Source organism: Tursiops truncatus, chromosome 16 (assembly GCF_011762595.2).
Source record: "Tursiops truncatus isolate mTurTru1 chromosome 16, mTurTru1.mat.Y, whole genome shotgun sequence".
NCBI lineage: Eukaryota > Metazoa > Chordata > Mammalia > Artiodactyla > Delphinidae > Tursiops > Tursiops truncatus.
This window is the reverse complement of record NC_047049.1, coordinates 76,771,181-76,786,002: the sequence shown is the minus strand read 5'-3', so window position 1 is coordinate 76,786,002 and position 14,822 is coordinate 76,771,181. Positions and strand designations below refer to the sequence as shown.

The following is a 14,822-nucleotide window of genomic DNA, read 5'->3' as shown; positions in this document are numbered from 1 at the left end:
TTAGAAGAATATTGTTAAAATGTCCATAGTACTCAAAGCAGTATAAAGGTTCAATACAATCCCTATCAAAATTCCAACAGCATTTTTCACAGAAATAGAAGAGTCCTAAAAATTTGTGTGGAATCATAAAAGACCCAGAACAGCCAAAGCAATCTTGAGAAAAAACAAAGCTGGAGGCATCATATGCCCCAATTTCAAACTATATTGCAAACCTAGAAAAACAAAAACACACAGACCAACAAAACAGAATAAAAAGCCCAGAAAGAAACCCATAAATATACAGTCAAGTAATTTATGACAACAGAGCCAAGAATACACAATGGGGAAAGGATAGTCTCTTCAATAAACAGTGTTGGGAAAACCAGGCATACAGCCACATGCACAAGAATGAAAAGTGGACCATTATCTTACAGCATACACAAAAATTAACTCAAGTGGATCAAAGATTTGAACATAAGACCTGATACCCTAAAACTCCTAGAAGAAAACACAAGTGTTAAGCTCCTTGACATCAGTCTTAGTGATGATTTTTTGGATTTGACACCAAAAGCAAAGGCAACAAAAGTAAAAACAAACTAGTGGGACTACATCAAACCAAAAAGCTCTGCACAGGGCTTCCCTGGTGGCGCAGTGGTTAAAAATCTGCCTGCCAATGCAGGGAACACGGGTTCAAGCCCTGGTCCAGGAAGATCCCACATGCCGCGGAGCAAGTAGACCCGTGAGCCACAACTACTGAGCCTGCGCGTCTGGAGCCTGTGCTCCACAACAAAAGAGGCCACGATAGTGAGAGGCCCGCGCACCGCGATGAAGAGTGGCCCCCGCTTGCCACAACTAGAGAAAGCCCTCGCACAGAAACAAAGACCCAACACAGCCAAAAATAAATTAATTAATTTAAAAAAAGAAAAAACTTCAAAAAAAAAAAGCTGCACAGCAAAGCAAAACCACCAACAAAATGAAAAGACAACCTATGGAATGGAAGAAAATATTTGCAAATCATATGCAGTAAGGGGTTAATATCCAAAATATATAAAGAACTCACACAATTTAACAGCAAAGAATAATCTGATTAAAATATGAGCAGAGAATCTGAACAGACCTTTTTCCAAAGAAGACATATGGATGGCCAGCAGGTACACGAAAAGGTGCTCAGTATCACCAATCATCAGGGAAACGAAAATCAAAACCGCAATGAGATATCACATCACACCTGTCAGCATGGCTATTATCAAAAAGACAAGAAGTAACAAGTGTTGGTGAGGATGTGGAGGAAAGAAAACCCTTGGGTACTGTTGGTGGGAATGTAAATTGGTGCAGTCACCATGGAGAACCGTATGGAGGGCCCAGAAAAAAATTAAAAATAGAACTACCACAAGATCCAACAATTTCACTTCTTGGTATTTAACTGAAGAAAACAAATATACTAACTTGAAAAGATATATGTAGCTCCACGTTCACTGCAGCATTATTTACAATAACCAAGTACGGAAGCGATCCAAGTATCCATTGATGGATGAATAAAGAAAATGTGGTATATATACACAATATATCCAGTCATGAAAATGAATAAAACCTGGCCATTTGCAACATGGATGGAACTTGAGGACATAATGCTTACTGAACTAAGGGAGAGAAAGATAAATACCATACAGTCTCACTTACACGTGGAGTCTAAACAAAACACAACAACAACAAAAATCAAAAAGAAATCTAAGCGTATGCATACAGAGAACAGATTAGTGCTGTCAGAGGCGCTGGGGTAGGAGGTTCAGGGAAATGTGGGAAGGGGGTTAAAAAGTATAAGCTTCCAGTTATAAAGTCAGGGGGATGTAATGTACAGCACAGTGACTACAGTTAATAAGACTGTATTATATATTTGAAACTTCCTAACAAAGTAAATCTTAAAAGTTTTTATCACAAGAAAAAAAAATTCTAATAATGTATGGTGATGGGTTTTAACTAGACTTATTCTGGTGATCATTTCACAATATATAGAGATAACAAATCATTATGTTGTACATCTAACATTGATACAGTATTATGTCAATCATATCTAAATAAAATTTATAAATAGAAATGGAATACCACCAGTATCTTTGAAGTCCCTTTTTAATTATATCCATCTCCCACCTCTTAGAGGTAAAAATTTTACTTTCGTTTATTTCTTTTCTTTATAATTTCATCACATATGTATCCCTAAACAATGTACTTAGGTTATTCTTTCCTGTTTTTGAACTTTAACATGAACGTAATCTAATGTGTGACTTCTTCTGTGATGTGCTTCTTTTGCTAACATTTTACTTTGGCATTTACCCAAGATGATGAATTTTATAGTAGCTCATTTATTTTCACTGCTGTAAATGTTACATTATCTGAAAATGTCATGATTTATTTGTTCTATATTTGTTGATCTATTATATACGGTAAGCAGAGAGATGGCCCCCCGAAGATGTCCATGCTCTAATTTCTGAAACCTGTGACTATGTTAAAAGGGACTTAGCAGATGTGATTAAGTTAAGGAATTTAAGATGGTGAGATTACACTGGATTATTCAGGTGGAACCAATACAAAGCTCTTTATAAGAGGGAGACAGGTGTGTCAGAGTCAGAGGAAGATTGGAAGATTCTACACTGCTGGCTTTGAAGATGGAGGAAGAGGCCACAAGCCAAGGAACACAGCAGCTTTTAGAAGCTTGGAAAAGGCAAGGAACAGTTCTCCCCTAGAGAAAGGGAGAAAGAAGCCTTGTTCACACATCTATCACACCTTTAAGACCAATTTTCAGACTTCTGGGCATAGAACTATAAGATAATAACTTTGTGTTATATTAAGCCACCAAGTTTGTAAATTTGTTACAGCAGCAATAGGAAACTAATACAATTCATATTTAGGTTATTTCCAGAATCAGCTAAAGAATAATGTCATACAAACATTTTTGTACATATCTCCTGATATATATGTGTGTGTAAGACATCCTCCAGGTTATATGCTTAGGAGAATTACTAGAAGTACATGTTCAGTTTTACTAGGGAATGACAGGCTTATTTCCAAAACAGTTGTACCAGTTTACAACCCTACCAACAGTGGATGGGAGTTACTGTTGAATCATATCCTCACCAATATTTTACATTAATCTGTTTTCATTTTTGCCAATCTAGTAAGCATGAAAGGGTCTCTGATTTTTTTTTGCACTAATGAGGTACAAAATTCTAATGTTTTATAAAACATTTCTATTCTTGTGTAAAATGTCTGTTTATATCTTTTGTTCATTTTTCTATTGGGTTGTCTTTTTCATATTGACATGCAGTAAAAATACTGCTTTTTCCCTATTCTGTTTTAAACTTCTGGAACTCCAGTCATCACATCAGACCTTCTTACTCTATTCTTCACATCTCTTAAGCTCTCTTAAACATTTACCATCCTGTTATCTTTCTGGGGTTCATTCTGAATAACTTACTTGCACTTCTCTTCCATTCATTTATTCATTTATCCAACATATTTATTGAGAGCCTAACATAAGCCCTGCACTGTTCTAATTACTGGGAATGTAATATTAGAAGAAAGAGAATTCTCATAGAAGAGAAAAACAAATGAATGACCAAAGTATAGAGTCTGTCAGATAGTAATAAAGTGATATGGAGGAAAACTAGAGAATTGAGACAGGTGTTACAGAATCGGTGCTGCTAAATTTTTAAACAGGGATAATTATAGAAGGTCCAACTGAAATTTCAGCAAAACTTAGAGGGGAAGGAGCGAACCAATGCTTTTTTGGTGGGGGGTGGGTGGTGAGGGGGGCCGGGAGAGGAAGAAGCATTCCAGGCATTGGGAATACTAAATGCGAAGGCCCTGAGGCAGTAAGCTTGCCCAAGGGCTCAGAGAAACAATAAGGAGGACTACATAGTAGGTAAAAGGAGAATTAGAGGACCTTTATTAAGATTGTGGCTTTTCTGAGTCTGGTGCTTTCTCACACCAACCAATTCTCCACCTCTCCAACATTAACTGGGTGCCCAATTCAATTCTGATTTCACATGGAATTAGAGCAGACCCCAAAGATTAAGGGTGTAGACACACAGGACTGCCCCGACTTAAGATGCCAGCCCCAAGCCACCTGTAACTGACAGACCGGCTATAGAGACGGGTTCCCACAACTTCCTTCTCAGGTTTGATAATTAGCTAGAATGGCCTATAGAACTCAGGAAAACACTTTACTTACGTTTACTGGTTTACTGCAAAGGGTACAACTCAGAAACAGCCAAACGGAAGAGATGCACAGGGCAAGGTACTGATTGGCGTATGGGGGGAGGGGGCAGCGTGCAGAAGTTCTGTGCCTCTGCACTGCTCTCCCAGCAAGTCTATGCGTTCATCAACCTGGGAGCTCATCGAATCTCACTGTTCTATGAGTTTTTACAGAGCTCAATCTACAGCACCCCTTGCCCGAACCTGGAGATCAGTGGGTAGGGCCGAAAGTTCCAGTCCTCTAAGCACTTGGCCTTTCTGCACCAGGCTCATCCTGAAGCTCTCTAGGGATTCCCACCTAAGTCACCTCATTAGCATAAACTCAGCTACGACTGAAAGGGGCACCCCTATTTCTCAGGAAATTGCAAGGCTTTTAGGAGCTTCGTGCCAGGAATAGGGGATAACGAGCAAGTATGTTTTTGTACCGTGCACAACACTGAGTGAGGCAGGAAGCCACTGGAAGAGTTTTAAGCAAAGCCTAAAAGGAACATGGAGTACAAGGCAAGGATGAAGGGTTTCTCTTTTATATTGTATGGTCAGGGAAGGCGACAATTTAGGTAAGTGGACATGGCAGATAAGGTGACGCTTTAGCAGAAACCTAAGAAAGTGAGCGAGTGGACCACATGAATACATGAGAAGAGTGTTAGCTCGGCAGAGGAAACTGCTAGTCCAAGAGTCTCAATGCAAGAACACATCTGCCGTGTTTGAGGAACAGCTGAGAAGTCAGCTTGGCTGCAGCATAGGTTTAAGGGGAAGTAGACTGTGGGAAGGACAGATTTGAGGGGGGAAAAAAATCAGGAATTCGGTTCCTTAATCATCAAGTTCGTGATACCTATTAATTATCCAAGTGGAGAGGTTGAAAAGGTAGTTGGATGTATGGATCTAGAGCTGAGAATCCTAGTCTGGAGATTCTGAAAGTCAGTTATATAGATGGTATTTAAAATCAAGAGACTAAATGAGATGACAAAGGTGGAGAGAAGAAAGACTACAAGATTTGAACCCTGAGGTTCAACATTAGCGGTTAGGAACAGAGGAGGAACAAGCAAAGGATTCTAAGAAAGACTGGCCTGCAGAAAGACAGGGAAAAAAATCAGAAAAGTATACTATCCTGGAAACCAAAAAAAGAAAAAAAAAAAACAAGAAACATATTTCAAAGACAGTGAAAAAGTCTGCCGATTGTTTTTTTTTTTTTTTTTTTTTTTGGGCGGTGGCCTCTCCCGTTGCGGAGCACAGGCTCCAGACACGCAGGCTCAGCGGCCATGGCTCACGGGCCCAGCCACTCCACAGCATGTGGGATCCTCCCAGACCGGGGCACAAACCCACGTCCCCTGCATCAGCGGGCGGACTCCCAACCACTGTGCCACCAGGGAAGCCCTGCCGACAGTTTTTAAACCTTAGCTTTTTAAACTACTGGCTTTAGCATCAAGGAAGACATTAGTGACCTTGACAAGAGCAGTTTTAAAGAAGTGGTAGAGCCAAAAGTCAGGCTGCAATGGGCTGAATGATCAGAAGAGGAAAGATAAAGGTAACTCTTTTGAGGAGTTTTTCTATAGAGGGGAAAAGAAAAACTGAGCAGAGTCAGAAGAGATGGGTGGCTCAAGAGAGAAATTTAAAATTGTAGAATTAACAGCATGTTTTATGATGACAGTAACAGTCCATTAGAGCAGGAAAAATCAATGATCCAGGAGAGAAAGGGCAGATTTGCTCAAGCCATGTCCTTGAACTGGAAAGAATGGGACTAAAATACAAGTAGAGGGATTGACCTTTGATAAGAGCACAAACAGTTCATCCATGGTAATCTACAGGAAGTCCAATTATGTGTGTCAGGGACTAGTAGGTGGACAGATGTGGATTATTCTGATTACTCCAATTTTGTTAGTGAAGTATGAAGCTAAAAGTGATGGAAAAGGAGGTGTTGGAGGGTCAAGTAGAAAGAAAAGTACAGTAAATGGATGTCTGATTCGATAATCATTTTTTTCTGCTAGGTATAATCAGCTATTTAATCCATCCATTGATTTCTTAATTTCATTTCTAGAACTTCTATTTCATTATGTTTTAATCTTTTGGGTAATTCTTTAAAATTTCTTGTTCTTTTTCATACTTTCAAGGCTTTTTATTTAAACACATTAAACAGTGATTTTAAATTATGTCTGATATTTTCAAAATCTAAGGTCATTATAGGTCTATTTCTATAATCTATATTTCTAATATCTCATTCATGGTGCCTGTGTGTTTTGACTATTAGCTTATTCTTCCTGACACTTTATCTTCAAGAATTCTTTAGAGCCTGGGTTGAAAATAAATCCCAGTATATTTGGATATTTGCTTTTACCAGTAAACTGGGAGCGTACCAACCTGAGGCTGCTACAAATTAAATTTCCCACTTAAAGCTTTTCCCAGTACAGGTGGCATGAATTTGCCCTGTATAAGGGCTGGTTCATGGTTACAAATTCTCAAGGCGGTTTTTTTTTTCCCTTCCCCTAGCAAGTTTCTTCACTTTCCCCTTACTTGTGGTGGGTTTCATTTCTCATTTACCCTTGTATTGAAGATGTAGCTCTGTGGAGCCCAAGCTTTATGGTGGGGCCTCCTTTTATTTCCCTCTCTTTGGGCAGACACACGCTTTATTTGTTCACTCCACTCCATGCAGTTGTTAAAGCAGAAGGCTCAAGGTGTTCAGAGTTCGGGGGAAGTCCTCAAGGTAATGGGACTGAAGCAGCACTGTTTGAGTCTCAAGGTTCTGGCTTTCCATCCTGGGGGGGTGCGGGGCGGCTTTATGTATTCCTTGATTTCCTGCCACCTCAGAAATGCATTTTAAAAAATTTAAAAATATATCTGACTGAAGTTATTTCTTTACAGGAAGATTAACTTGTTATATCACTTGTATGCACTATGTTTTTAGTTCCTATGTTTTGCCATAATACAAAGCACATTTGCATTTCATTTATAAAACATGGGGTATGTGGTGTACAAATGCCTATCATTTCGTGTGCTTAAAAATAATTTTATGCTTTTAATGTAAGGAGATAATATTCAAAATATTCATCTCCTTAACTAAGTTCTTCTGAATAGAAGTACTTTTTAAAAAATCTAATTCTTCCCTTTATTCTTTACCGTTTTTCTTCCAATTTAGTGTATGAAAGAGAAGAGAAAGAACTGGCTTGGTTCCATCTTTTTATTTTCCTGGGTCTCCCTCTGCTCTATTTCTATACCGCAAAGAAGCAAGCATGCTGAGATGCACTGTATAAACCAGAAAGAAGCCTACTGGGGCTCCAGTCTAATCTTGTTCACTTACTTAACAAGTGTGATATTTATCATGTAAGCTCTCTTAATGTCAGTTACCTCAATCGGCCCACAGATATGTCAAATAAAATGAGATAATGTATATTTAAACATGTTACAGATTAAAGTACTATCTAAAATATGATCCAACACTATATTAGAAAGTACCACTGGAAACAAAAAACATATATATTCATTTTTGAGGACTGTTTGGTACAATGCTACCTTGAATATGTGCAAATCTTTAACTATTGAACTATATATATTCATTTGGACATAATGAAACTTAAATTACATATATTCACTTGGATATAATAAAACTTAAAGTACACATGGAATTATAAAGCATTAATACACATAATTAGTGATAGGAACCTAAAACAAAGCTTCTACATTGGTAATAAAGTATACAATTAATATATGCTATATAAAGAGAAAATGAGAAAAATCAAAATTTTAAAAAATAGCTAAATGTAAATTCTACTCAAAAAGAAACGACCCACTAATAACTAGAAAATAATTTTGCCAAAGACAATTTGGAAAATATACTTTTCGTAAGTCTGGTAGATATGCCCAGATTGCCACTATCTATTTCAGTGTTTCCAAGTGGGGTTAAAAGATAGTTACAAGGGTAACTGCATTAGTTACTTGCAAGGTTGGTTTAAAATGCTGATTCTTGGTTCACATCCAGATCCCTTAAATCAGAACATCTGGTAATGGACCCAGAGAATCTGCATTTTTACCATCCCCCCTCCCCACCCAAACCAAAAGTCTGCCCCTTTTATTTTTGTCAAATCATTCATTTAAAAAATATTCAGGGACTTCCCTGGCGGTCCAGTGGTTAAGACCTCACCTTCCAGTGCAGGGGGTGTGGGTTTGATCCCTGGTCGGGGAGCTAAGATCCCACACGCCTCGCAGCCGAAAAACCAAAACATAAAACAGAAGCAACATTGTAAGAAATTCAATAAAGACTTAAAAAATGGTCCACATCCAAAAAAAAAAAATCTTAAAAAAAACTTCAAACAGGGACAGAAACTGAATATTCGGGCATTCGGGATTCAGAACACCATAACACTATGACACCTAATAAAAAGTGAGAAAAACATGTTTACACGGTTACCCTCAGTTATCTTCAATTTTACTTAACAATCAGCATTAATTGCTTCAACCGACGTCTCCCTCATTATCGGGCCACCTGAGACACCTTTTGTGTTTTTTGCTTTTAGCGGTTTTACCACTTTGGAGCAGGTGCAGGCAAGAGAGCACCTGGCAGAGGTCTACTCAAATTCTCCTGTATGAAAAAGAAGCAAACACCTTTCTTAAGGCAAAAGGCTGCGGGAAGCTAACGCTCTGATTTCCAGCATATTGAGAACCCTTCCTTAAGATACGCCTCACAAAGACAACCCCCAAACCCTAATTTACCAGCCAGCACCTCACTGCTGATGGAGCCACAAGATCAGACACAGACCTCCGGTCTCGTACTTGGGCTCACCTGGCGACGCCACTTAGCAGACCGAGTACAAGCTGGGTAAAAATACGGCGGTCCTGAGCGAGGGAAGATGCGAGGGGTTCTCTAGTCCGAAAGTCGAGGAAGTTAAGTCTCGTCCCCCTCGCGATCCACACGGCTGTTGCAGGCCCGCGGGGTCTGTCACCTCCTCTCCACCTGCCCGCCGACCCCCTGAGCTCGCCGCAGGGAGGACTTCCCCATTTCTCTGCGTGCTCTCTTCCCAAAACAGCCGCGGAGGTTTTCATTCCCGTCCCATCTCCCGCCACACTCTCAGCCGCTTAAACATCAGAAAGACAGAAACGAAAACACCTCCGGGGACCGTCACCATCTTCCTCATTCTCCTGCCATCACCCCAGGAGTGTCGCCAGCCCCGTACGCCGCGAGCGGCTCGCAGGCGTTTCCTGGGCTCAACGATCACGGTTTCAGCCCCCCTCCCCGCCCCCCCATCTTTTCCGCTCTCCAGAAACCACGCCGGGCTGCGGCTCCGGCCCTCCCGCGCCTCAGCCGCGGCCCGGTCGCCGCCGCTGCAGCCGCCGGCTTTCGGCCGGGGGTCCCCGCGCCGCCATCACTCGGGCTCACCTGGGCCTCGACGACGCTCGGGAGGAAGCTCAGGGTGACCAGCAGCTGCAACGCGGCCGCCGCCCCCTGCCCTGCGCCGGCCCGCCCGACCCCCCGGCTCATGCTGACCTCTCCCCTCGCCGCGGCCGGCCGGGCCCCTCGGGGCCGGAGAACGGCGGGCGGCCCGGGCGACGACCCAAGGGGACGACTCCCGGCGGCCGAGAGACTCCAGGGTCAGAGGTTTGCACGCCCGTCGGGAGGTAGGGGACGCTCTGCCTGCCTGGCGCCCGGCAGCTGCGAGCGAGGCTGGTGAGTCGAGTGCCCCCGACTTCATCCCCCAGGCGGCCCCGCCCCCGGCCTCCCCTGCGCCGGCCCCGCCCCCTCCGACCGCGAGGCCTTTTGGGAGTTGTGGTCCCGCACGGCCGGGAGGGCGCCTCAGGCCGGAAGGCGGGGCCGGCGGCAGGGGAACCCGGGAACTACAACTGCGGAGACCGCTCCGCCTCCCCGGGGCTTCGGACTGCAAGGCGGCCAATGACTGGGGACCACGCGGGCCTCCAAAACAAGAGGCTGTGCGGGCTGTGCGGGCGGTGCGGGCCGGTGGAAGGGAGCGTCCTCCTTCGCAGCCGGCCGCCCGCTGCGCCCCTTCCCTTGGCAGTTGCTCCTGGAAACGGAGCGAAGGGGCCCCACCCTGTGTCTTCGCCCCCTGACACCGCACGGCCGCGAGGCTCCAGGATCTACGCAAATGAGAAACGAGGGCTCTTCGACTTTAAGTGTCGGGCGCTTTCTTTGTCTCACCCACTTTTCTGTAGCCTCACATCTACCGCGGGTGCCTGGATGAGCCAGCCACCTGCGACTTGTGGAGATGGCTTCGGCTCCTCCTTCATCTTATACGCCCCAGACGTGGATGTCGTCCTCTGCCTCGTCCAGCTCCCACTCCTATGCTGACACGTACAAACATAATTATATACATAATTACATACATAACTACATAATTACAAACACAAAGGATGGGACGTAACCCAAGTTCATAATAAAATCTGGGAATGGGGATGAACACACAGAAAATTTTGGAGTGATAACTGGGTTCAGCTCTCACCTCTAAAACATCCTAGTTTGTTATGTGGCTTTAGACAAGTTACTTAACCTCTCTGAGCCTCAGTTTGTCCGTCTATAAAGTAAACACACTAATACCCACCTGAAACATTGTTCTATCATTGCATAAGATTATAAACATAAAGGGCTTAGTATGGTGCCTAGTATAAAAGAAATGTTCAGGGCCTCCCTGGTGGCGCAGTGGTTGAGAGTCCGCCTGCCGATACTAGGGGACACGGGTTCGTGCCCTGGTCCGGGAAGATCCCACATGCCGCGGCGTGGCTGGGCCCGTGAGCCATGGCCGCTGAGCCTGCGCGTCCGGAGCCTGTGTTCCGCAACGGGAGAGGCCACAACAGTGAGAGGCCCGTGTACCGGAGAAAAAAAAAAAGAAATGTTCAATAAATGACAGCTGCTATTACCTTTATTAATATTCTTGATTTCTAGTAAACTAGTAATACATCACCTTACATTTATGCAGTGTGTATTAGTTTCCCACCGTTTGTATAACAAATTACCACAGATTTAGTGGCTTAAAACAAATTTACCATCTTACAGTTCTGGAGGTCAGGAGTCCAAACTGGATCAGCAGAGCTACATTCTTTCTAGAGGCTTTCTCTAGGGGACAATATGTTTTCTTGCCTTTTCCAGCTTCTAGAGGCCAGGCATTCCTTAGCTCATGACCGTGCATCATATTGTCACGTTTCACTCCCTCTGCTTCTGTTGTCACTCACTCCCTCTGCTTCTGTTGTCACATGCCTTCTCTTTCTAAACCTAACTCTACCGCCTCCCTCTTGTAAAGATCCCTGTGATTCCATTGGGCCCACCAGATAATCAAAAATAATCTTCCCAACTCAAAATCCTTAACATAATCACATCTGCTAAGTCCTTTTCGCCACATAGGGTAACATACTTTCAGGATCTGGGGATTAGGGCGTGGGCACCTTTGGGGGGCATTAATCAGCCTACATATATCTTATGAAGCACTTTCATAGTGCAAAATGAAAATGCAGGGTCCTGGCTCAAAAAATAGTAAGAATTTCAAGAGAGCGACAGCAGAGCATTAAGGCCAAGGGCAGTGCCCTTCTGAGCACAGGTCACATGCCCAGAAGCCAGCCCTGCTGTCCTATTCCTTTTCAGCACCTCTTTCTCCTGCCTGCAAACATGTCTAGCTCATCCCTAGCTTAAAAACAAAAAGAATTTTTACTTGATTCTTCCAAATACTTTTCCATCCCTCCTCTTTTTTTCTTTGCCAAACTTATATTTTCTATCCTCCCGTTTCCTTCTTTCCCTCATATAAACGTACTCTGTCCCCATCAGTCTGCTAAAGCTTTGCTCTTATCAAGTCCAGTGGACTTTCCTCAAGAGTCCTTGTCTCTGTTCAGCGTTTTATGTTACTGGTAACACATACATCCTGGGATGATGTTATAAAAAAATGCCGGGAAATTTTTGTTGTTGTTAAAAAGAGTGGATTATAAATTTACTTGTTATAAAATCTCAGGTCCTTGAATAGATCTTTACTCTTGGGTCCTCTCTTGGATGCGCAGTTTGAACCTTTCCATCCCTAATGCTATGGTTGGAAGTTGTAACAGAAGTAAAGTGTATGTGCTAATTCCCTTTGGTTGCAACCCACAAAAATCAGCTCTAGCTAAAAAAAATTTTTTTTTTTTAATAATAGCAGATTTTAAAAGTGTGGAATAGCTTATAGTACTGAGGAAGATTTCACCACTCACACCTCCGGAAATGCAAGTCCATCAGGACAGCATTCAGGGACTCCAAGGAGAGTCTTACCTAGGACACTGCCATTGGACTGATCAGTTCCAATCATTTTAGTCATTGTCCCTCCTATCAAAATTCAGATTTCTTCTAGAGTTTAGCTTCAGGGGAGGGAGCAAGCTCTTTGATTGACAACCACACAATACCACACAAAATGAGCAAGACGTAATTACACAGATGAATAGTGAGTGCTACTGCCTTCAATCATTAAAAGAAGGGAAAAAGACGCTGGTCAGACAAAAGTGACAGATGTCCCCTTCAGGAAGTCATGCTTTTATTCGTGTACTCCCTTTGCACATACTTTTTTTTTTAACCTCAGCATATATTCACACATTCATTAAATTGTCCCAGATGTCCTGAGTGCAGAAAACCAAGAAGCACACCTCTGGACACTGGCGGCCCAGAAATAGTAACAATATGCATCCTGTAGTTTATGTAATTTTTGATTTACTTAACATCACCTGGATTAGATGAACCTAATTACCTGGAACTAAGGTGTAGAAAAGTTGACCACATTGCTCAAATGGAAGAATTTATAGACCTTCCAGATCTATTAATCTGAGAAGGGCCAGCTAGGAAGTCAATCAGTACAACTCCTTCATTGCAAACAATGACAATTTATAATTGATTTGGTTGGGACAGATTATTGGAGAGGGTTAACCTGGAGGAATAATCTTAGTATAGATAGTAATTCCACTAGGGCCAGCTATGACTGTATTTCCCGTGATTCTTAATGGAACCAAAATCAGAATCAGCCATGGATGACCTCAGTGTGCTTCAGCTTTTCGAATGAATAGTGTCAAAATGTGCTTAAGTCAAGATGAATAATAGTCATATTTGAAATGTAGTCACACTGACACCATGCACAAAAACAGATTTATATTTATTGCAGATTCCGTTTTGCTCTCAAGTACAAATGATTCCCCCATCTCTCGTCCCTTTGTTTCACCTCCCCTACTTTCCACTCCACATCTCTCTTCTTCTCTGAGTCGATGGCCGAATTATCTCATCCCTGTAGTCTGGAGTGAGTCATCCAGAGTCTATGGCGGTTCCTATCACCACATTCATTTAGCACCAACAATCTGCTGCTCTGTATTAGAAGCTAGCTTTTCCTGTGAATACGTGTATTATAGACATCTAGTGTGTAACGTTGTAGAGGACTAGCTCTTCTTAGTCTATGTTCTCTTTAATAACTATCTCAGTTCCTATGAACAGTAATTGATAAATATTTGTTGATTGACTGGTTAATATTATCTAGGATCTTAATTTATCTTGGAAGACATCTATCTCAGAACCAATCCTGGGTATGGTGCCCCCTGAACATTTCCTATGGACAGCTGGGACCTGGCTTCCTTGGGCCGGAACATTTCTGGTGAAGGCAATAAGATGAAACTGGCAGCCTTTCTTTAAGGCAATGGATGACAGTTCTTTAGAAGTGTATTGGGGGATTAGCAAAAAAAACTGAGGGAGTAACACACTTGTCAGAGGACTGGTTGAAACCAGTTACTGGAAATTTACTACTTCAAGAGTTCTGTTTTTTTCTCAAGCACTTCTTGATATGTCCACAGCTAATGGTTGAAACAAAGGCTTGAGAATTTTCTTAGTAGATTACTGTAATGCTTAAGAGATTTTGTGAATTAACCAAATTGCACTAAGTATTTACATTTCTGAGATATCATCAAATTGTGTTTCTTTGATTTTTTTTTTTTTTATAGCTTGGTTAACTTGTGACTTCTAATGGAGGAAATTGTTGATGAATGGCTCAAAATAAAAGTCAAGGGAAGGGCTTCCCTGGTGGCGCTGTGGTTGAGAGTCTGCCTGCCGATGCAGGGGATGTGGGTTTGTGCCCCAGTCCGGGAGGATCCCACATGCCGTGGAGCGGCTGGGCCAGTGAGCCGTGGCCGCTGAGCCTGCGTGTCCGGAGCCTGTAAAAGTCAAGGGAATGGAGTGGAAATTTACACACCAGTAATTTTCACTCCTGATAGCAAGCTGAATTGTGATTAATGCACCTGCTGAATAATGACAGCAATCTGGTGTGTTTAAACAACTGTATTTGTAGACAGCACTGGTGTGTTAACAACCGGCCATGGCATTTTTTTAAGTGGATTTCTACTTGTAACTTAGGTATAAAGGGAATTTTTGCTTGATGATAGGATTTCTGAATTTTACTGAGGGCATTTCTTCCCCTTTTCTTTTCACAATAGGGATGAAAAGTAATCAAAACAAAAGAACTTGGCTGGCCTGTGGCTTGTTAGTTACCTACCTAAAGCATTCATTGCTTTTTCTTGAATATTTACTCAGCTGTGACACTCAAGTATTTTCACTTAACAGCATTAAAGCTGATAGACTTAAGTTAGAATTATTTCCATTTCTAAAGGAGTTT

At 42.3% G+C, this 14,822-nt stretch overlaps 1 protein-coding gene and 1 long non-coding RNA gene across 5 annotated transcripts in view; both read right to left on the bottom strand.

Moving 5' to 3' along the window:
- Window positions 1–10,991, bottom strand: part of ERO1B (endoplasmic reticulum oxidoreductase 1 beta) — an 81,094-nt gene extending 70,103 nt beyond the window's left edge. For all 4 annotated transcript variants that reach the window (XM_073793639.1, XM_019941518.3, XM_019941522.3 and 1 more), the window contains exon 1: window positions 9,596–10,991. In XM_073793639.1, the coding sequence (XP_073649740.1) occupies window positions 9,596–9,697 (102 nt within the window). In that variant the 5' untranslated portion in view covers window positions 9,698–10,991. The remainder of the gene's footprint in view (window positions 1–9,595) is intronic.
- Window positions 10,992–11,010: 19 nt separating this feature from the next.
- Window positions 11,011–14,822, bottom strand: part of LOC109550918 (uncharacterized) — a 53,438-nt gene continuing 49,626 nt past the window's right edge. Inside the window, exon 5 of the long non-coding RNA XR_002177610.2 lies at window positions 11,011–14,364. This is a non-coding gene — a long non-coding RNA (uncharacterized lncRNA). The remainder of the gene's footprint in view (window positions 14,365–14,822) is intronic.